This window comes from Salmo salar, chromosome ssa18 (genome assembly GCF_905237065.1).
Source record: "Salmo salar chromosome ssa18, Ssal_v3.1, whole genome shotgun sequence".
Classification (NCBI taxonomy): Eukaryota; Metazoa; Chordata; class Actinopteri; order Salmoniformes; family Salmonidae; genus Salmo; species Salmo salar.
The window spans coordinates 40112736-40137056 of record NC_059459.1 but is presented as its reverse complement, the minus strand read 5'-3'; the positions used below and the strand labels follow the sequence as shown (position 1 = coordinate 40137056).

The window sequence follows — 24321 nt, the reverse complement described above, 5'->3', positions numbered from 1 at the left end:
ACTACAGAACCCAGTAACAACCTGATCTCACACTACAGAACCCAGTAACAACCTGATCTCACACTACAGAACCCAGTAACAACCTGATCTCACACTACAGAACCCAGTAACAACCTGATCTCACACTACAGAACCCAGTAACAACCTGATCTCACACTACAGAACCCAGTAACAACCTGATCTCACACTACAGAACCCAGTAACAACCTGATCTCACACTACAGAACCCAGTAACAACCTGATCTCACACTACAGAACCCAGTAACAACCTGATCTCACACTACAGAACCCAGTAACAACCTGATCTCACACTACAGAACCCAGTAACAACCTGATCTCACACTACAGAACCCAGTAACAACCTGATCTCACACTACAGAACCCAGTAACAACCTGATCTCACACTACAGAACCCAGTAACAACCTGATCTCACACTACAGAACCCAGTAACAACAACCTGATCTCACACTACAGAACCCAGTAACAACCTGATCTCACACTACAGAACCCAGTAACAACCTGATCTCACACTACAGAACCCAGTAACAACCTGATCTCACACTACAGAACCCAGTAACAACCTGATCTCACACTACAGAACCCAGTAACAACCTGATCTCACACTACAGAACCCAGTAACAACCTGATCTCACACTACAGAACCCAGTAACAACCTGATCTCACACTACAGAACCCAGTAACAACCTGATCTCACACTACAGAACCCAGTAACAACAACCTGATCTCACACTACAGAACCCAGTAACAACCTGATCTCACACTACAGAACCCAGTAACAACCTGATCTCACACTACAGAACCCAGTAACAACCTGATCTCACACTACAGAACCCAGTAACAACAACCTGATCTCACACTACAGAACCCAGTAACAACCTGATCTCACACTACAGAACCCAGTAACAACAACCTGATCTCACACTACAGAACCCAGTAACAACCTGATCTCACACTACAGAACCCAGTAACAACCTGATCTCACACTACAGAACCCAGAAACAACCTGATCTCACACTACAGAACCCAGTAACAACCTGATCTCACACTACAGAACCCAGTAACAACCTGATATCACACTACAGAACCCAGAAACAACCTGATCTCACACTACAGAACCCAGTAACAACCTGATCTCACACTACAGAACCCAGTAACAACCTGATCTCACACTACAGAACCCAGTAACAACCTGATCTCACACTACAGAACCCAGTAACAACCTGATCTCACACTACAGAACCCAGGAACAACCTGATCTCACTACAGAACCCAGTAACAACCTGATCTCACTACAGAACCCAGTAACAACCTGATCTCACACTACAGATCCCAGTAACAACCTGATCTCACACTACAGAACCCAGAAACAACCTGATCTCACTACAGAACCCAGTAACAACCTGATCTCACACTACAGAACCCAGAAACAACCTGATCTCACTACAGAACCCAGTAACAACCTGATCTCACACTACAGATCCCAGTAACAACCTGATCTCACACTACAGAACCCAGTAACAACCTGATCTCACACTACAGATCCCAGTAACAACCTGATCTCACACTACAGAACCCAGTAACAACAACCTGATCTCACACTACAGAACCCAGAAACAACCTGATCTCACACTACAGAACCCAGTAACAACCTGATCTCACACTACAGAACCCAGTAACAACCTGATCTCACACTACAGAACCCAGTAACAACCTGATCTCACACTACAGAACCCAGTAACAACCTGATCTCACACTACAGAACCCAGTAACAACCTGATCTCACACTACAGAACCCAGTAACAACAACCTGATCTCACACTACAGAACCCAGTAACAACAACCTGATCTCACACTACAGAACCCAGTAACAACAACCTGATCTCACACTACAGAACCCAGAAACAACAACCTGATCTCACACTACAGAACCCAGAAACAACAACCTGATCTCACACTACAGAACCCAGAAACAACAACCTGATCTCACACTACAGAACCCAGTAACAACCTGTAACGCCCTGGCCATAGAGAGGGGTTTTTGTTCTTTATTTTGGTTAGGCCAGGGTGTTACATTGGGTGGGCGTTCTATGTTCATTTTTCTATGTTTTTGTATTTCTTTGTTTTGGGCCGTGTGTGGCTCCCAATCAGGCACAGCTGTAGTTCGTTGTTGCTGATTGGGAGTCACACATAAGTAGCCTGGTTTTCCTTTGGGTTTTTGTGGGTAATTGTTTCTGTTTAGTGCTTTCTGTTTCGTTGTTAGTACCTGACAGAACTGTCGGCTGTCATTTTGTTTATTTTGTCAAGTGTTCTCTTTTCAATTAAAATTCATTCAAGATGAACACATCCTCCGCTCCACCTTGGTCTTTCTCTAACGACGGCCGTTACACAACCTGATCTCACTACAAATCAATTGCAGATTTGATGTTTATTTTAGAAAGCAATTGAGTAAGAGCCCTATTGAAAACACATGTGAATAGAGATCACTACATATTTCACACAGTGCAATAACAATAATTATAATAATTATAAATATTATATATATATGTGTTTATGAAATGTACTAGTGAAATACAATGAGAGATGGAGAATTCGAGAACTACTTTGTGATACTATAAAGGGACAGAAGTGATCTGAAGGAACTACACCAGAAGGATCTTTATCTCAGCATCTACCAGAGGAGCTAAAGATGACAATGAGGAAATGAGGAAAGAGATATGGAACCAAAGAACTAACCCCCGCGACCACATGACAATGAAAATATGTATTTTCAACATCTTTCAAGGTCTTGTGCTCATAGGGAAACTAGAAAGTATTTCAAAATAAAAGTCATGTAGAATGTGCCTACCATGATAGAGATAAGGAGGGTCCGTACCTTCAGAAGGGTCTAGACGTCGAGCCCTTCTGCCGTGCTTGGAGTTGTTATGGACAAACATGTTGTCTGAGACCGCCAGGACGTGACCGTCCACATTGACCGTTGTTGATACAACAACCTGCAACAGGAGTGAAAGGGGGAGCCAGTCATTAAAACAGTCTGTCTATGTATCTGTGTCAGGAGACAGGTCATGTTGGCCGTGCTGCCACACTGTTATTTAACATAAAGTGCTTTGTGACCCTTTAAACTAGTGACAACTGAGCTGCCACCAACTTGAAGGAGATGAAACCCCTTGACTTTGCTGGAGGTTTTTGAAACACATGGGTTTCCATTCAAATGCCCTCCAAACACCAGACCTCAGCCTACTGAAGCTGCACTACTTGTCATGGGTTCATGACATCACCATGGGATTTTCAGTCTTTCTGTTGTAACACTGCATGCTATACCACTCGCCAGTAGCAACAGGAAAAGCTGAGCCTCCACACAAAGCCATGGGAGGAAGGTCTTTCTCAGGTCTACAGTAATATACAGGACTGTTCATGAGACAGCCATGGGAGGAAGGTTTTTCTCAGGTCTACAGTAATATACAGGACTGTGTTCATGAGACAGCAAATGTAAGGAAATGTACTGAAACAGTCAGGGACTACCTGGCCTGACCTGACCCCAGTAAGACATGTTCATTTTAGTTTTAAAACATATTAAATATATATATATATAGTTCATGAGTGCCACATTCAAATATAACATACTGGTACTTCTTCTCTTGTCTGTTTAACATGTTAATATTAGACTCTCCCCATGGGTTGTCTACAGTAAGATACACGAGTTGGACAGGGGATCACCCAGGGGCCTTAGAAAGATGCCTCAGCCACTGTACTGTACTGTAGTCTAGCTGGACAGGGGATCACCCAGGGGCCTTAGAAAGATGCCTCAGCCACTGTACTGTACTGTAGTCTAGCTGGACAGGGGATCACCCAGGGGCCTTAGAAAGATGCCTCAGCCACTGTACTGTACTGTAGTCTAGCTGGACAGGGGATCACCCAGGGGCCTTAGAAAGATGCCTCAGCCACTGTACTGTACTGTAGTCTAGCTGGACAGGGCATCACCCAGGGACCTTAGAAAGATGCCTCAGCCACTGTACTGTATTCTAGCTGGACAGGGGATCACCCAGGGACCTTAGAAAGATGCCTCAGCCACTGTACTGTACTGTACTGTACTGTACTGTACTGTACTGTACTGTACTGTATTCTAGCTGGACAGGGGATCACCCAGGGACCTTAGAAAGATGCCTCAGCCACTGCACTGTATTCTAGCTGGACAGGGGATCACCCAGGGACCTTAGAAAGATGTCTCAGCCACTGTACTGTACTGTACTGTATTCTAGCTGGACAGGGGATCACCCAGGGACCTTAGAAAGATGCCTCAGCCACTGTACTGTACTGTACTGTACTGTATTCTAGCTGGACAGGGGATCACCCAGGGACCTTAGAAAGATGCCTCAGCCACTGCACTGTATTCTAGCTGGACAGGGGATCACCCAGGGACCTTAGAAAGATGTCTCAGCCACTGTACTGTACTGTACTGTATTCTAGCTGGACAGGGGATCACCCAGGGACCTTAGAAAGATGCCTCAGCCACTGTACTGTACTGTACTGTATTCTAGCTGGACAGGGGATCACCCAGGGACCTTAGAAAGATGTCTCAGCCACTGTACTGTACTGTACTGTATTCTAGCTGGACAGGGGATCACCCAGGGACCTTAGAAAGATGTCTCAGCCACTGTACTGTATTCTAGCTGGACAGGGGATCACCCAGGGACCTTAGAAAGATGTCTCAGCTACTGTACTGTACTGTACTGTACTGTACTGTACTGTACTGTACTGTACTGTATTCTAGCTGGACAGGGCATCACCCAGGGACCTTAGAAAGATGTCTCAGCCACTGTACTGTATTCTAGCTGGACAGGGGATCACCCAGGGACCTTAGAAAGATGCCTCAGCCACTGTACTGTACTGTACTGTACTGTACTGTACTGTACTGTACTGTACTGTACTGTACTGTACTGTATTCTAGCTGGACAGGGCATCACCCAGGGACCTTAGAAAGATGTCTCAGCCACTGTACTGTATTCTAGCTGGACAGGGGATCACCCAGGGACCTTAGAAAGATGCCTCAGACACTGTACTGTACTGTACTGTATTCTAGCTGGACAGGGGATCACCCAGGGACCTTAGAAAGATGCCTCAGCCACTGTACTGTATTCTAGCTGGACAGGGCATCACCCAGGGGCCTTAGAAAGATGCCTCAGCCACTGTACTGTACTGTACTGTACTGTATTCTAGCTGGACAGGGGATCACCCAGGGACCTTAGAAAGATGCCTCAGCCACTGTACTGTACTGTACTGTATTCTAGCTGGACAGGGCATCACCCAGGGGCCTTAGAAAGATGCCTCAGCCACTGTACTGTACTGTACTGTATTCTAGCTGGACAGGGGATCACCCAGGGACCTTAGAAAGATGCCTCAGCCACTGTACTGTACTGTACTGTATTCTAGCTGGACAGGGCATCACCCAGGGGCCTTAGAAAGATGCCTCAGCCACTGCACTGTATTCTAGCTGGACAGGGGATCACCCAGGGACCTTAGAAAGATGTCTCAGCCACTGTACTGTACTGTACTGTATTCTAGCTGGACAGGGGATCACCCAGGGACCTTAGAAAGATGCCTCAGCCACTGTACTGTACTGCACTGTATTCTAGCTGGACAGGGGATCACCCAGGGACCTTAGAAAGATGTCTCAGCCACTGTACTGTACTGTACTGTATTCTAGCTGGACAGGGGATCACCCAGGGACCTTAGAAAGATGTCTCAGCCCTGTACTGTACTGTACTGTAGTCTTCCTGGGTTTAGTATGACTTTCCACACCGTTCATTGATCCACATAATTCTGCAGAGGGCTGAGAACGAACCACTCCGCACCTTCTGAACAATAAAGGATAACACATTTAATGTGAAATAAAAGGTCCTGAACTCCAGCCTCCATTGTTTCTGTTCCTAAGAAACGGTTAAGGAAAAAGGCAGTTGTTTCTCTCTCTCTCTCTGTCTTCTTTAGTTTTCGTGGTGGGTACAATGTCCCTGTAGGTTTAATGGTATTAACACAAAACGTTACGGCACACCAATCAGAGGAAGGAGTCTGTCTTCACACCTTGAAGTAGCTAAACAAAATCAGAGTGGTTATATAACTACTTCCCTCAGCGCGTTGACTCGCTTTGCTCACATCATTAATGTCCTGGCTATAGCTGAGTATTTACAGTATACATGTTTATATGCTTCCCTGAAGCAGAACTGTCTATGACTGAACAACTAGTTACATTAAGAGGCCTCTTTAAACAAACACACATTATAGCTTTCTTCCATTTTTTCTTGTTTTTCTAACTTCCTGTGTGGTCATCTACTCTCACAGTGGAATAAATAAAGACTATTATATAAACTAGGGCACATTAAAAACATTATAGATATCTTTAAAAAGACTCTAAACTAACACCCATTAAAAAAACGTTATAGCTATCAGTAGAAAATAATCTAAACTAAAGCACATTAAAAACCATAGATATATTTTTCTTGTTTGTGTGGCTTCATCATCAGTGTGGAGGTCTCTGGAAATGAAAGAAACCGTAATGGAGTCTGTACTTAGACAGGACATTACAGTGAGAAGCCTCGTTTAACGGATAATAAACACTGCAGTTAAATGTTTTCTCTCTTCCAATGTAAGTGTGGATGTGTCCTCTCAAAAGTAGATCAACAATAAAAAAAAGCACATCCAATTTTGCTTCAAGCACGGCATTACCCTTTGCTGTGACAGGGAGGGCTGTTTTGTCAAAACAAGTTTGTGCATTTACAAGTGTGAACGCGCCGATAAAATATATACTTTTTTTGTCATTTTTGAGTGGGTGTATGTATTACCTGCCACTCATCTCTCTCCCTCCTCCTCCACTCTCCCTGTTGAATGAATGAAAGCATTGTCCTTTTTTTTGGATCCTTTTCCCTCCTCAAAGCGGCTGCCAGGAGACGATTTCTTCAATGCTTTAGCTACAGTTCCTCTGTCACTGAAGGAGAACCTTATGGAAGGGACTCTGTCCAGTTGTCTATCTGTCATTAACAGTCTCTCAGCCACCCGCCTCACTGCCCCGCCTCACCACCCCCCTGCCCTCTCTTCACTCTAACAGCCTCTGTTCACATTGATCTGTTGATATTCATATTGGTCTGTTGATATTCATATTGATCTGTTGATATTCATATTGATCTGTTGATATTCATATTGATCTGTTGATGTTCATATTGATCTGTTGATATTCATATTGATCTGTTGATATTCATATTGATCTGTTGATATTCACATTGATCTGTTGATATTCATATTGATCTGTTGATATTTATATTGATATTCATATTGATCTGTTGATATTCATATTGATCTGTTGATATTCATATTGATCTGTTGATATTCATATTGATCTGTTGATATTCACATTGATCTGTTAATATTCATATTGATATTCACATTGATCTGATGATATTCATATTGATCTGTTGATATTCATATTGATCTGTTGATATTCATATTGATATTCATATTGATCTGTTGATATTCACATTGATCTGTTGATATTCATATTGATATTCATATTGATCTGTTGATCATTCACATTGATCTGTTGATATGCATATTGATATTCATATTGATCTGTTGATATTCACATTGATCTGTTGATATTCATATTGATATTCACATTGATCTGTTGATATTCACATTGATCTGTTGATATTCATATTGATATTCACATTGATCTGTTGATATTCATATTGATCTGTTGATATTCATATTGATCTGTTGATATTCACATTGATCTGTTGATATTCATATTGATCTGTTTATATTCACATTGATCTGTTAATATTCACATTGATCTGTTGATATTCATATTGATCTGTTGATTTTCACATTGATATTCACATTGATCTGTTGATATTCACATTGATCTGTTGATATTCACATTGATCTGTTGATATTCACATTGATATTCATATTGATCTGTTGATATTCACATTGATCTGTTGATATTTATATTGATATTCACATTGATCTGTTGATATTCATATTGATCTGTTGATATTCATATTGATCTGTTGATATTCACATTGATCTGTTGATATTCATATTGATCTGTTGATATTCATATTGATCTGTTGATATTCACATTGATCTGTTTATATTCACATTGATCTGTTGATATTCATATTGATCTGTTTATATTCACATTGATCTGTTAATATTCACATTGATCTGTTGATATTCATATTGATCTGTTGATTTTCACATCGATATTCACATTGATCTGTTGATATTCACATTGATCTGTTGATATTCATATTGATCTGTTGATATTGATCTGTTGATATTCACATTGATCTGTTGATATTTATATTGATATTCACATTGATCTGTTGATATTCATATTGATCTGTTGATATTCATATTGATCTGTTGATATTCACATTGATCTGTTGATATTCATATTGATCTGTTGATATTCATATTGATCTGTTGATATTCACATTGATCTGTTGATATTCATATTGATATTCATATTGATCTGTTGATATTCACATTGATCTGTTGATATTCATATTGATCTGTTGATATTCACATTGATATTCACATTGATCTGTTGATATTCACATTGATCTGTTGATATTCACATTGATCTGTTGATATTCACATTGATCTGTTGATATTCCTATTGATCTGTTGATATTCATATTCATATTGATCTGTTGATATTCACATTGATCTGTTGATATTCACATTGATATTCACATTGATCTGTTGATATTCACATTGATCTGTTTGCATATTGATATTCACATTGATCTGTTGATATTCACATTGATCTGTTGATATTGATCTGTTGATATTCACATTGATCTGTTGATATTTATATTGATATTCACATTGATCTGTTGATATTCATATTGATCTGTTGATATTCAGATTGATCTGTTGATATTCACATTGATCTGTTGATATTCATATTGATCTGTTGATATTCATATTGATCTGTTGATATTCACATTGATCTGTTGATATTCATATTGATATTCACATTGATCTGTTGATATTCATATTGATCTGTTGATATTCATATTGATCTGTTGATATTCACATTGATCTGTTTGATATTCATATTGATCTGTTGATATTCACATTGATCTGTTGATATTCATATTGATCTGTTGATATTCATATTGATCTGTTGATATTCACATTGATATTCACATTGATCTGTTGATATTCACATTGATCTGTTGATATTCACATTGATCTGTTGATATTCACATTGATCTGTTGATATTCATATTGATCTGTTGATATTCATATTGATATTCATATTGATCTGTTGATATTCACATTGATCTGTTGATATTCATATTGATATTCACATTGATCTGTTGATCATTCACATTGATCTGTGATATGCATATTGATATTCATATTGATCTGTTGATATTCACATTGATCTGTGATTTGATATTCACATTGATCTGTTGATATATTGATATTCACATTGATCTGTTGATATTCATATTGATCTGTTGATATTCATATTGATCTGTTGATATTCACATTGATCTGTTGATATTCACATTGATCTGTTGATATTCATATTGATCTTTTGATATTCACATTGATCTGTTTGATATTCATATTGATCTGTTGATATTCACATTGATCTGTTGATATTCATATTGATCTTTTGATATTCATATTGATCTGTTGATATTCACATTGATATTCACATTGATCTGTTGATATTCACATTGATCTGTTGATATTCACATTGATCTGTTGATATTCACATTGATATTCATATTGATCTGTTGATATTCACATTGATATTCACAGTGATCTGTTGATATTCATTTTGATCTGTTGATATTCATATTGATATTCATATTGATCTGTTGATATTCACATTGATATTCACATTGATCTGTTGATATTCATATTGATCTGTTGATGTTCATATTGATCTGTTGATATTCATATTGATCTGTTGATATTCACATTGATCTGTTGATATTCACATTGATCTGTTGATATTCACATTGATCTGTTGATATTCACATTGATCTGTTGATATTCATATTGATCTGTTGATATTCATATTGATATTCATATTGATCTGTTGATATTCACATTGATCTGTTGATATTCATATTGATATTCATATTGATCTGTTGATCATTCACATTGATCTGTTGATATGCATATTGATATTCACATTGATCTGTTGATATTCACATTGATCTGTTGATATTGATCTGTTGATATTCACATTTATCTGTTGATATTTATATTGATATTCACATTGATCTGTTGATATTCATATTGATCTGTTGATATTCATATTGATCTGTTGATATTCACATTGATCTGTTGATATTCATATTGATATTCACATTGATCTGTTGATATTCATATTGATCTGTTGATATTCATATTGATCTGTTGATATTCACATTGATCTGTTGATATTCATATTGATCTGTTGATATTCACATTGATCTGTTTGATATTCATATTGATCTGTTGATATTCACATTGATCTGTTGATATTCATATTGATCTTTTGATATTCATATTGATCTGTTGATATTCACATTGATATTCACATTGATCTGTTGATATTCACATTGATCTGTTGATATTCACATTGATCTGTTGATATTCACATTGATATTCATATTGATCTGTTGATATTCACATTGATATTCACAGTGATCTGTTGATATTCATATTGATCTGTTGATATTCATATTGATATTCATATTGATCTGTTGATATTCACATTGATATTCACATTGATCTGTTGATATTCATATTGATCTGTTGATATTCATATTGATCTGTTGATATTCATATTGATCTGTTGATATTCACATTGATCTGTTGATATTCACATTGATCTGTTGATATTCACATTGATCTGTTGATATTCACATTGATCTGTTGATATTCACATTGATCTGTTGATATTCACATTGATCTGTTGATATTCACATTGATATTCATATTGATCTGTTGATATTCACATTGATATTCACAGTGATCTGTTGATATTCATATTGATCTGTTGATATTCATATTGATATTCATATTGATCTGTTGATATTCACATTGATATTCACATTGATCTGTTGATATTCATATTGATCTGTTGATATTCATATTGATCTGTTGATATTCATATTGATCTGTTGATATTCACATTGATCTGTTGATATTCACATTGATCTGTTGATATTCATATTGATCTGTTGATATTCACATTGATATTCATATTGATCTGTTGATATTCATATTGATATTCATATTGATCTGTTGATATTCACATTGATATTCACATTGATCTGTTGATATTCACATTGATCTGTTGATATTCACATTGATCTGTTGATATTCACATTGATCTGTTGATATTCACATTGATCAGATGTTTCCTGTCATTACTCAGGCAGCCTCCGTCATAGCGTAGTCTACCCTAAAAACTAGTGCACTCTGTAGGGATTATGGTGCCGTTTGTGTGACGGCTTCAGAGAGACAGTTAGAGATGTCTAGAGGGATAGATGAGGAGGATATCTGACTGAGACGATGACCTAAAACCTCCTGAAAGAATCAACCAGACCTCCTTCTCCCTTTTTTCTATTTAGTAAACAATCCTAATTATACAGTTGCATTTAATGTGTGATAATGAGGGTTTTAGCATGTCAATGGAGGGTTGGAAGGGATTGGAGAGGCCCCTGCATGAATGGGTGAAGTGTTTTCACTCAGAGCTCCTTCTCTCTCTTTCTCTTTCTCTCTCTCTCTCTCTCTCTCTCTCTCTCTCTCTCTCTCTCTCTCTCTGGTTCATTCTGATGGTGATTGACCTCGGGTATGTCAATGGAATTCTCCTCTCTCTTTTTTTCTCTCTCTGTTTTTTTTAAAGGAGTGAAAGGGCTCCATTCTTGTGTCCAGGTTCAGAGCCTGGCCGTGGATGGAGATGATGGATAGAGCTCTCACTGGCTTCCAGCTGAGCCGTGGTAGCGAGCATCCCAAATGGCACCCTCTTCCCAACATAGTGCATAGGACCCTGGTGAAAAGTAATGCACTACGTAGGGAATAGGGCGCGACATTTGGGACGGAGCTGTGTGTAGTAAGTGGGGAAAGGAGGCTTGCAGGAAAGCTCGACCTTGCCTAAGGAACACCATGGTCGGGAGAGTCTGTCAAATATATTCTGGAAATGGCATTTAAAGCAGTGGTGAAGAGACGGCGAGCAAAGTCAAGAGAGGTAGGTTTCTTCAACATCAAGCATTCAAAGTGGAAGACAGGGTGTTTTGCTGGGTTTTGGGGGGGGGCTTTGTTTCTGTATTTTGAATTTTGGGTGAATATTGAGTTGCGTAGGATTTATTAAAAAAAATTGTCGATTAGATTTTTTTTTAATCACAATGACGATTATAGCTACAGACGTCAAGGCATTATTTTCCTACGTAGTTTTAACAAACCTTTCTGCATTTAAATGCAAAACATCAGTAAACGTTTGTCCATATTAGTTCAAACAGACTGATACAATAGGAGCATGGAAAAGCATGTTGAAAAAGGTCCTTTAAGGGGACAAGAATAGAACTGAAGTTGTAGTGGTGGACTGGCCTGCTCTCACAGCTGCTGAGGGAAAGTCTCTCCCTCTGTGGTTTGAATGGTAGTCTCACAGCTTCTCTTCCCCTCTCTCTCTGGCTCTGTCTTTCCCTCTCTCTAACACACACACACAATACTTTCCTCAAGGTGCTGAGGTAGCTGAAGCCTGGTGGAAATGGTGCTGAGGGCCCTGACATGCTGTTAAGTCCACTTAAACCTTGAGGGAGGCGGGGAAATTAGTTAGGGTGAGACACTGGAGCAAAACTGTCAGACGAAGGAGAGAAGTCCTCCTTCCCTCTCTCCCCATGACTGGTGTCTCTATTGTAGAGTTTCTATTGTCATCGAGACAGAGAGGAGACTACCAGTCACTCTGGCTTTAGTGACCATCGAGGCAGAGAGGAGACTACCAGTCACTCTGGGTTTAGTGACCATGGAGACAGAGAGGAGACTACCAGTCACTCTGGGTTTAGTGGCCATGGAGACAGAGAGGAGACTACCAGTCACTCTGGGTTTAGTGGCCATGGAGGCAGAGAGGAGACTACCAGTCACTCTGGGTTTAGTGGCCATGGATGCAGAGAGGAGACTACCAGTCACTCTGGGTTTAGTGGCCATGGAGGCAGAGAGGAGACTACCAGTCACTCTGGGTTTGACCTTCTGCTCTCTGCTCATGGATCAGCATTAGCAGGACCACTTGCACCGGACACAGTGTGACAAATCAACTGCCAAGCTGTGTGTTAGTTCCAAGGAGCCCCACTCACTCTTAGATACATCTATATACTGTACAACTACAATATAGAACCTGAACGATACAGAGGCCTGTATCTTTTTTAATACGGCAGATTATCACAAGCTGCAAGTCTAGTTTTTAACAGTGTGTATGTTGTCCTAGAAAATTAGAGAGATAGAGAGTTAGAGACAGACGGGGAGAGAGAGAAAGCGAGAGAGAGAGAGACAGCGCAGTATAACTGTAACCGCAGGTAGCTGAAGACTCCTGAGCTTCTGCATAGGAAAAAGAGGCAAACAGCTGCACCATTCCCCTCCCTAGAGAGGTATAGAGCCTGTTCTGTCCTGGCTGACCTGTTTAAATATATCTGCAAAGCAATAAGGTTCAGCAGCCAGCTACAGTCAGGTGGCATGGGGCCAACACTGGGACCTCCACTGGCCCACCATCCCTTTAGGGAAATGCAGAGTTTTGGGTTCACATTCTGTGTTGTGTAGGTGGGGGGAGCGATAGAGAGAGAGAGAGAGAGAGAGAGAGAGAGAGAGAGACAGAGAAATAGACAGAGACAGAGACAGAGAGACAGAGAGAGAGAGACAGAGAGAGACAGAGAGAGACAGAGACAGAGACCGAGAGAGAGACAGAGAGAGACAAAGAGAGACAAAGAGAGACAGAGAGAGACAGAGACAGAGAGAGAAACAGAGAGAAAGAGACAGAGAGAGAGAGACAGAGACAGAGAGACAGAGAGAGACAGAGACAGAGAGAGAGACAGAGACAGAGAGACGGAGACAGAGAGAGAGAAACAGAGAGAGAAACAGAGAGAGAAACAGAGAGACAGAGAGTATCCATCCATGAGGAGGTCAGATAGAGGAAGTGTCTGAATGTGTTTTTGTGTTAGTTACCTGGAATCTGCGCATGTCTCGTGGGTTTCCTGCATTCTTCAAGCAGTTCTGATTGCACTTGAGGAAGAATTTCAAGAAGAATCTGAAAGAGCAAAAGAAAGAGACCTCACATTAGACATTCAGTCCCTTTGAAAACAGATAGACACAATGTCATCTGGGATTCATTTAATAAAAAGACACTGGAGAATTCCAGCATAATCACAACTAATCTCTCTCTCTCCCTCCCTCCCTCCCCCCTCCCTCTCTCTCATGCAGACACAAACACACACAGCGACAAATCAACGCCGGTAAAGAACATAACACATCTCATTGATTTAAACATAACTACTTCCAGGAAGTACACATCACATCATGATTCTAAGCCACATCTATAAAAATGTCCCCAGACATAATATAGACCAATCATAACTATGACTAGCAGTCATCTCTGATCCTTTTAACAACTCTTCACTACTACGAGCAGAGCAGAGCAGGCTAGGGACAGATCAGGCTAGGGACAGAGCAGGCTAGGGACAGAGCAGGCTAGGGACAGAGCAGGCTAGCCTCTTGACGTTACCCTAGGATAGGGGGCGCCACAGCGCATTTTGGAAAAAATTCGTGCCCATTTTCAACGGCCTACTAATCAAACTCAGAAGCTAGGATATGCATATAATTAATACCTGTGGATAGAAAACACCCTAAAGTTTCTAAAACTGTTTGAATGGTGTCTGTGAGTATAACAGAACTCATATGGCAGTCAAAACCCCGAGACCGATTGAAACAGGAAGTGGAATTCTGAATTGTGGACTCAACTTCACGTCGTTGCCTATTATTCACACCGTGAGCTATCGTTCATTGAGCACTTCCTATTGCTTCCACAAGATGTCCCCAGTCTTTACAAAGTGTTTTGAGCCTTCTACTGTCGAAACTCAGTGAATGAGACGCGTTGGAAATTGGTCACAGGGGGAGGGCCATCACCATTATGACGCCGGCGGCCCTGTCTACCCCCACTTTTGGAAACGTTTTGAAACACAATACAATCGTCCCCCTCGAATCTTATTGGCTCTCTTGTTGAAACAGGCCCTGAAGATTTATGTTATACAACGTCTGACATGTTTGAACGAACCTAGATGGGAAAAAAATGTTTTATTTCGAAACGGCTGTCCTGCGCACGGCAGAGCATTTGGATACAGCATTCAGACGCGCTAACAACAGCAAGCTAATGGAACATAAAGGATGGACTTTTTCGACCGAAAATACATCTGTTGTGGACCTGGGATTTCTGGAAGTGCTTTCTGATGAAGACAACTAAAGGTAAGCGATTATTGACAATATTATACAAGATTAGATGTGATATGCGATTGTTCCAAGATGGCGCAGAGCTAGGTTTACTAGCTCATTTTCTGAGTATCGCATCCCCTTTTATCGCTAAGTGTGATTACCCAGTAAAGTTATTTTTAAATCTGGTATGACAGGTGCTTTCAAGAGATATTCATCTATAAATCTTAGAATGACAATATTACATTTTTAAAATGTTTTCGAATAGTAATTCAGTAAATTGTAGCACTGTTTCCCCGGAATGCATTTGACGGGAAAATAGTTAGTCAACGTCAGACGCCGATGTAAAATGCTGTTTTCATATATAAATATGAACTTTATTGAGCAAAAGAATGCATGCATTGTGTAACATGATGTCCTAGGTGTGTCATCTGATGAAGTTTGTAAAAGGTTAGGGCTGCATTTAGCTGTTTTTTGGTTATTTGTGATGCATGTGGTTGGTCGGAAAATGGCTATGTTGTAGCTTTTACGATGGACTCCTCTAACATAATCTAATGTTTTGCTTTTCCTGTAAAACCTTTTTGAAATCGGACGACGTGGGTCGATTGAGGAGAGGTGTATCTATAAAACGATATGAGACAGTCCTATATTTGAAAAAAAATTTAATTAAATTTCGTTATGCTAATGTCGCTAGGAGTTTTCGCGGGACGGGACGAGACGCTCAAGAGGCTAGGGCCAGAGCAGAGCAGGCTAGGGTCAGAGCAGACTAGGGCCAGAGCAGGCTAGGGACAGAGCAGGCTAGGGACAGAGCAGGCTAGGGACAGAGCAGAGCAGGAACAGAGCAGGCTAGGGACAGAGTAGTGCAGGGACAGAGCAGGCTAGGGACAGAGCAGGCTAGGGACAGAGCAGGCTAGGGCCAGAGCAGGCTAGGGACAGAGCAGGCTAGGGACAGAGCAGAGCAGGAACAGAGCAGGCTAGGGCCAGAGTAGAGCAGGGACAGAGCAGAGCCGGGACAGAGCAGGCTAGGGACAGAGCAGGCTAGGGGCAGAGCAGGCTAGGGACAGAGCAGGCTAGGGGCAGAGCAGGCTAGGGACAGAGCAGGCTAGGGACAGAGTAGAGCAGGAACAGAGCAGGCTAGGGACAGAGTAGAGCAGGGACAGAGCAGGCTAGGGACAGAGCAGGCTAGGGACAGAGCAGGCTAGGGACAGAGCAGGCTAGGGACAGAGCAGAGCAGGAACAGAGCAGGCTAGGGACAGAGCAGAGCAGGGACAGAGCAGGATAGGGACAGAGCAGGCTAGGGACAGAGCAGGCTAGGGACAGAGCAGGCTAGGGCCAGAGCAGGCTAGGGACAGAGCAGGCTAGGGACAGAGCAGAGCAGGAACAGAGCAGGCTAGGGCCAGAGTAGGCTAGGGACAGAGCAGGCTAGGGACAGAGCAGGCTAGGGACAGAGCAGGCTAGGGACAGAGCAGGGACAGAGCAGGCTAGGGACAGAGCAGGCTAGGGACAGATCAGGCTAGGGACAGAGCAGGACAGAGCAGGCTAGGGACAGAGCAGGCTAGGGACAGATCAGGCTAGGGACAGAGAAGACTAGGGACAGATCAGAGCAGGCTAGGGACAGAGCAGAGCAGGCTAGGGACAGAGCAGGCTAGGGACAGAGCAGAGCAGGCTAGGGACAGAGCAGGCTAGGGACAGAGCAGAGCAGGGACAGAGCAGACTAGGGACAGATCAGAGCAGGCTAGGGACAGAGCAGAGCAGGCTAGGGACAGAGCAGGCTAGGGACAGAGTAGAGCAGGGACAGAGCAGGCTAGGGACAGAGCAGAGCAGGCTAGGGACAGAGCAGGCTAGGGACAGAGCAGAGCAGGAACAGAGCAGGCTAGGGCCAGAGTAGAGCAGGGACAGAGCAGAGCAGGGACAGAGCAGGCTAGGGACAGAGCAGGCTAGGGGCAGAGCAGGCTAGGGACAGAGCAGGCTAGGGATAGAGCAGGCTAGGGACAGAGCAGGCTAGGGACAGAGCAGAGCAGGGACAGAGCAGACTAGGGACAGATCAGAGCAGGCTAGGGACAGAGCAGAGCAGGCTAGGGACAGAGCAGGCTAGGGACAGAGTAGAGCAGGGACAGAGCAGGCTAGGGACAGAGCAGAGCAGGCTAGGGACAGAGCAGACTAGGGCCAGAGCAGGCTAGGGACAGAGCAGGCTAGGGACAGAGCAGGCTAGGGACAGAGCAGAGCAGGAACAGAGCAGGCTAGGGACAGAGTAGAGCAGGGACAGAGCAGGCTAGGGACAGAGCAGGCTAGGGACAGAGCAGGCTAGGGCCAGAGCAGGCTAGGGACAGAGCAGGCTAGGGACAGAGCAGAGCAGGAACAGAGCAGGCTAGGGCCAGAGTAGAGCAGGGACAGAGCAGAGCAGGGACAGAGCAGGCTAGGGACAGAGCAGGCTAGGGGCAGAGCAGGCTAGGGACAGAGCAGGCTAGGGATAGAGCAGGCTAGGGACAGAGCAGGCTAGGGACAGAGCAGAGCAGGAACAGAGCAGGCTAGGGACAGAGTAGAGCAGGGACAGAGCAGGCTAGGGACAGAGCAGGCTAGGGACAGAGCAGGCTAGGGCCAGAGCAGGCTAGGGACAGAGCAGGCTAGGGACAGAGCAGAGCAGGAACAGAGCAGGCTAGGGCCAGAGTAGAGCAGGGACAGAGCAGGCTAGGGACAGAGCAGGCTAGGGCCAGAGCAGGCTAGGGACAGAGCAGGCTAGGGACAGAGCAGGCTAGGGACAGAGCAGGCTAGGGACAGAGCAGGGACAGAGCAGGCTAGGGACAGAGCAGGCTAGGGACAGAGCACACTAGGGACAGAGCAGACTAGGGACAGAGCAGGCTAGGGACAGAGCAGGCTAGGGACAGAGCAGAGCAGGCTAGGGACAGAGCAGAGCAGGCCAGGGACAGAGCAGGCTAGGGCCAGAGTAGAGCAGGCTAGGGACAGAGCAGGCTAGGGCCAGAGCAGAGCAGGAACAGAGCAGGCTAGGGACAGAGTTGAGCAGGGACAGAGCAGGCTAGGGACAGAGCAGGCTAGGGACAGAGCAGGCTAGGGCCAGAGCAGGCTAGGGACAGAGCAGGCTAGGGACAGAGCAGAGCAGGAACAGAGCAGGCTAGGGACAGAGTAGAGCAGGGACAGATCAGGATAGGGACAGAGCAGGCTAGGGACAGAGCAGGCTAGGGACAGAGCAGGCTAGGGCTAGAGCAGGCTAGGGACAGAGCAGGCTAGGGACAGAGCAGAGCAGGAACAGAGCAGGCTAGGGCCAGAGTAGAGCAGGGACAGAGCAGGCTAGGGACAGAGCAGGCTAGGGACAGAGCAGGCTAGGGACAGAGCAGGGACAGAGCAGGCTAGGGACAGAGCAGGCTAGGGACAGAGCAGAGGGACAGAGCAGGCTAGGGACAGAGCAGGCTAGGGACAGAGCACACTAGGGACAGAGCAGACTAGGGACAGAGCAGGCCAGGGACAGAGCAGGCTAGGGCCAGAGTAGAGCAGGCTAGGGCCAGAGCAGGCTAGGGCCAGAGCAGGCTAGGGCCAGAGCAGGCTAGGGACAGAGCAGAGCAGGGACAGAGCAGGCTAGGGCCAGAGCAGGCTAGGGCCAGAGCAGGCTAGGGGCAGAGCAGGCTAGGGACAGAGCAGGCTAGGGACAGAGTAGAGCAGGAACAGAGCAGGCTAGGACCAGAGCAGGCTAGGTGCAGAGCAGGCTCGGGACAGAGCAGGCTAGGGACAGAGCAGGCTAGGGACAGATCAGAGCAGGAACAGAGCAGGCTAGGGACAGAGTAGAGCAGGAACAGAGCAGGCTAGGGCCAGAGCAGGCTAGGGACAGAGCAGGCTAGGGCCAGAGCAGGCTAGGGACAGAGCAGAGCAGGAACAGAGCAGGCTAGGGCCAGAGCAGGCTAGGGACAGAGCAGGCTAGGGCAAGAGCAGGCTAGGGGCAGAGCAGGCTAGGGACAGAGCAGGCTAGGGACAGAGCAGGCTAGGGACAGAGCAGAGCAGGGACAGAGCAGGCTAGGGACAGAGCAGGCTAGGGACAGAGCAGGCTAGGGACAGAGCAGGGACAGAGCAGGCTAGGGACAGAGCAGGCTAGGGACAGAGCAGAGCAGGGACAGAGCAGGCTAGGGACAGAGCAGGCTAGGGACAGAGCAGAGCAGGCTAGGGACAGAGCAGAGCAGGCTAGGGACAGAGCAGGCTAGGGCCAGAGTATAGCAGGCTAGGGACAGAGCAGGCTAGGGACAGAGAAGGCTAGGGCCAGAGTAGAGCAGGCTAGGTGCAGAGCAGGCTAGGGACAGAGCAGGCTAAGGGCAGAGCAGAGCAGGTTAGGGACAGAGCAGGCTAGGGACAGAGCAGAGCAGGCTAGGGACAGAGCAGGCTAGGGACAGAGCAGAGCAGGGACAGAGCAGGCTAGGGACAGAGCAGGCTAGGGGAAAAGCAGGCTAGGGACAGAGCAGGCTAGGGACAGAGCAGGCTAGGGGCAGAGCAGGCTAGGGACAGAGTAGAGCAGGGACAGAGCATGCTAGGGACAGAGCAGGCTAGGGCCAGAGCAGGCTAAGGGCAGAGCAGGCTAGGGCCAGAGCAGGCTAGGGGCAGAGCAGGGCAGGGTATGACAGGGCCAGAGCAGGGCATGGGCCAGGACAATCGCAGGGCAGTGCCAGGGCCAGGACCAGAGCAGGGCATACCAGGGACTGTGTGTGCCCACGTGTGTCCTGTCTCCCCCCCCACCACCCTCTCCATAACACTCCTGGTGCTCAAGGATCACAGCCACTTTGAGTACCCATCTGCCATCTCACCACCTTATCAACCAGGAAGCAGACACTTGATATTCCAACAACCAGCACCCAACTAAACCCTAACATGTTCAATAGTCAGGTAGATTAGCATGCACAGGAGGGAGGGAGGAAGAGAGAGAGAGAGAGAGAGAGAGAGAGAGAGAGAGAGAGAGAGAGAGAGAGAAGGATCAAGGTAGACCAAATTACAACCTGGCTAATCTTCTGAACAAATGTAATGTCTGAGAGAACCACGAGAAAGAGAGGAGAGGAGAGGAGAGGAGAGGAGAGGAGAGGAGAGGAGAGGAGAGGAGAGGAGAGGAGAGGAGAGGAGAGGAGAGGAGAGGAGAGGAGACCTGGCTGACACCCATTGCTCTTGAGCTGACAACTTTCCCATGTAAGGAACCCTCACAGACATACAGATATCTCTTCCCTGTCTTGTTTTCTCTCCTCTCTTCCTTTTCTCTTCTTCTCTGGTAAAGCCTCATTATGGGACGCTGTTTAAAATGGACCCCAGCTATTTCCAGGGAGATGCAGTGAGATATGGGGGCTTAGCTCCGAGGCACAGTTGAAAGGTGGAGGCTTACTGTCTTCCAAGTTCAATATTTAACACAGCTAGTCTAGTAGTATACCCCAGCCCTGATGTTAGTAGTACACCCCAGCCCTGATGTTAGTAGTATACCCCAGCCCTGATGTTAGTAGTATACCCCAGCCCTGATGTTAGTAGTATACCCCAGCCCTGATGTTAGTAGTACACCCCAGCCCTGATGTTAGTAGTATACCCCAGCCCTGATGTTAGTAGTATACCCCAGCCCTGATGTTAGTAGTATACCCCAGCCCTGATGTTAGTAGTATACCCCAGCCCTGATGTTAGTAGTATACCCCAGCCCTGATGTTAGTAGTATACCCCAGCCCTGATGTTAGTAGTATACCCCAGCCCTGATGTTAGTAGTATACCCCAGCCCTGATGTTAGTAGTATACCCCAGCCCTGATGTTAGTAGTATACCCCAGCCCTGATGTTAGTAGTATACCCCAGCCCTGATGTTAGTAGTATACCCCAGCCCTGATGTTAGTAGTATACCCCAGCCCTGATGTTAGTAGTATACCCCAGCCCTGATGTTAGTAGTATACCCCAGCCCTGATGTTAGTAGTATACCCCAGCCCTGATGTTAGTAGTATACCCCAGCCCTGATGTTAGTAGTATACCCCAGCCCTGATGTTAGTAGTACACCCCAGCCCTGATGTTAGTAGTATACCCCAGCCCTGATGTTAGTAGTATACCCCAGCCCTGATGTTAGTAGTATACCCCAGCCCTGATGTTAGTAGTATACCCCAGCCCTGATGTTAGTAGTATACCCCAGCCCTGATGTTAGTAGTATACCCCAGCCCTGATGTTAGTAGTATACCCCAGCCCTGATGTTAGTAGTATACCCCAGCCCTGATGTTAGTAGTACACCCCAGCCCTGATGTTAGTAGTATACCCCAGCCCTGATGTTAGTAGTATACCCCAGCCCTGATGTTAGTAGTCTACCCCAGCCCTGATGTTAGTAGTACACCCCAGCCCTGATGTTAGAAGTATACCCCAGCACTGATGTTAGTATTATACCCCAGCCCTGATATACACAGGTAATCCAAATGTGTCCTATCCTATACCAGGCTGGGTATTGTGCTGTACTAGTATGTATCGTGTTTAGGAATATTTATTCAACACCGTCCCAATACCAGAGAAGGTTAGGCGCATAATGTTCGATTTCTCTTTTCTCGTTTTGGTGTCATGCATCGCTGATTGTATTTTTGTTGAGTTAACAAATGTATTTCGCTCTGCAAATATGAAGGCATATGAAGGCCTCTATGCACGAAGAAACACTAGTTTTCTCTCTTTCTCCAGCCGCCCACTTTAAGGTCTCCAAAGGGAATTTGGGCCAGAAGGATAAATCACAATGTGAAATGGCATCTCTAACCCTGAGCACCTCTCCTGTTCCTACGGTCATTTATACACATTCTCTCCAAGCCCGTCTGACACCAGTCTCCCCACTGACTCAGGAGAGAGAGGAGGATGAACAGGAGACTCAGGAGAGAGAGGAGGAGGAGGAGGGGGGAGGAGGAGGAGGAGGAGAGAGAAGATGGAGAGAGAACTGGAGGTCAGAGGAGGTGGGGGAGAGAGGAGGAGGGGGAAGAGGAGGAGAGTGGAGGAGAGAGGAGGAGGAGATGGAGGAGAGAGGAGATGGGAGAGAGGAGGAGAGAGGAGGAGGGGGAGGTGAGAGGAGGAGAGAGAAGATGAAGGAGAGAGTAGATGGAGGAGAGAGGAGGAGGGGGAAAAGGAGGAGAGAGAAGGAGAAAGGATATGGAGGAGAGAGGAGAAGAGTGGAGATGGAGGCGAGAGGGGGAGAGAGGAGGAGATGGAGGAGAGAGGAGGAGAGAGGAGATGGAGGAGAGAGGAGGAGTGAGGAGATGGAGGAGAGAGGAGATGGAGGAGGAGGAGATGGAGGAGAGAGAAGGAGCTGGAGGAGAGAGAAGGAGTGGGAGGAGAGAGGAGGAGATGGAGGAGAGAGGAGGAGATGGAGGAGGAGGAGATGGAGGAGATGGAGGAGATGGAGATGGAGGAGATGGAGAAGGAGGAGATGAAGGAGGAGGAGATGGAGGAGCTGGAGAAGGAGGAGATGAAGGAAGAGGAGATGGAGGAGGAGATGGAGGAGATGGAGGAGATGGAGGAGGAGGAGATGGAGGAGATGGAGGAGGAGGAGGAGGAGGAGGAGGAGGAGGCGAGCGGTCTCTATTGTATGACAGTAAATCTTTGTCTTGGTCCAGCATCAATAGATCCTCTCCTCCCTGTTCTAATGGTTCATGCGTGTGGGATGCAGATGGTCCTGTCATCAGATCAGTGCTAACACGGCGCTGTCTGTCTGTCTGTCTGTCGTTAAAGCATTAGGTTTAATTGTGTCCAGTATGTTTTAAGGGCGTCAGGGCTGTTTTATCTGACAACCCATTACAGAGACGTACCGTTATGAACTCTAATTCCCTGGTCATCTTCTTTATTTCCCTACAGAGTCATAACCTGTCACAGTAGGTATCAGAGGAAATCAAGGTGGAAATATGGCCCTTATTCCCTTACTCCTCTCCTCTCTCCTTATCTCTTCTCTCCTCTCTTCTCTTCTCTCATCTCCTCTTCTCTCCTCTCCCCTCCCCTCCTCTCATCTCATCTCCTCTCCTCTCTTCTCTTCCCTCCTCTCATCTCCTCTCCTCTCTTCTCTTCTCTTCTCTTCTCTCATCTCCTCTTCTCTTTTCTCCCCTCCCGTCCTCTCCTCTCCTCTCCTATCCTCTTCTCCTCTTCTCTCCCTCTCCTCTCACCACTCCCCCCTGGTAAACTGTGCTTGTGTCTTAAATGGCACCCTATTCCCTTTATAGTGCACTACATTTGACCAGAGCCCTATAGGGTGCCATTTCCAGAGACAGATTTCCTAGTACAGTAACCCTTCTCTGCTAGGGTAGTGTTGAGGCTGAATGCAATATCTCCAGGCTCAGTGAAGTATTAAAACACCGAAAGGACAGAAAACAGAAGAGAAAGATGCTGCAGCTGGTTTGTTTGTTTTTTCCAAGTGTCAAATAGTGACCATCATCTGAGTGGTCGGGCTTCTGTTTTTGAGTCTAGAGAACTAGCTAACAATGCCCTGAAGTACCACACCAACTCAAAGTCACTACAAGGAGAGAGAGAAAGGGAAAGAAAGAAAGAGAGCAAGAGAGACAGAGCGAGAGAGAAAAAGAGAGAGAAAGAGAGAGAGAGCGAGAAAGAGAGAGAGAGAGAGAGAGAGAGAGAGAAAGAGAGAGAGAGTGAGAGAGAACGAGAGAGAGTGAGAGAGAGAAAGAGAGAGTGAGAGAGAGAGAGACAAAGCGAGAGAGAGAGAGAGAGAGAGAGAGAGAGAGAGAGGGAGAGAGAAAGAAAGAACAAGAAAATGAGAGAAAACCCTCTCATTAGAAGTCAGCTCAGCTGCTGCATGTATGTTCAACTCATTTATATTAACGTTAACCAAAACGCCTGATGC

The 24321-nt window shown here is 45.0% G+C and overlaps 1 protein-coding gene across 21 annotated transcripts in view; it reads right to left on the bottom strand.

Annotated features, from left to right (window-relative positions):
- Nucleotides 1–24321, bottom strand: part of LOC106577377 (transcription factor COE3) — a 245469-nt gene that overhangs the window by 76751 nt on the left and 144397 nt on the right. For 14 of the 21 annotated variants that reach the window (XM_045701134.1, XM_045701123.1, XM_045701135.1 and 11 more), the window contains exons 7-8: nucleotides 14246–14327; nucleotides 2868–3012 (exon numbers count right to left, since the gene is read on the bottom strand). In XM_045701134.1, the coding sequence (XP_045557090.1) occupies nucleotides 2868–3012; nucleotides 14246–14327 (227 nt within the window). The remainder of the gene's footprint in view (nucleotides 1–2867; nucleotides 3013–14245; nucleotides 14328–24321) is intronic. The other 7 variants (XM_045701131.1, XM_045701132.1, XM_045701137.1 and 4 more) reach the window with 1 other exon arrangement.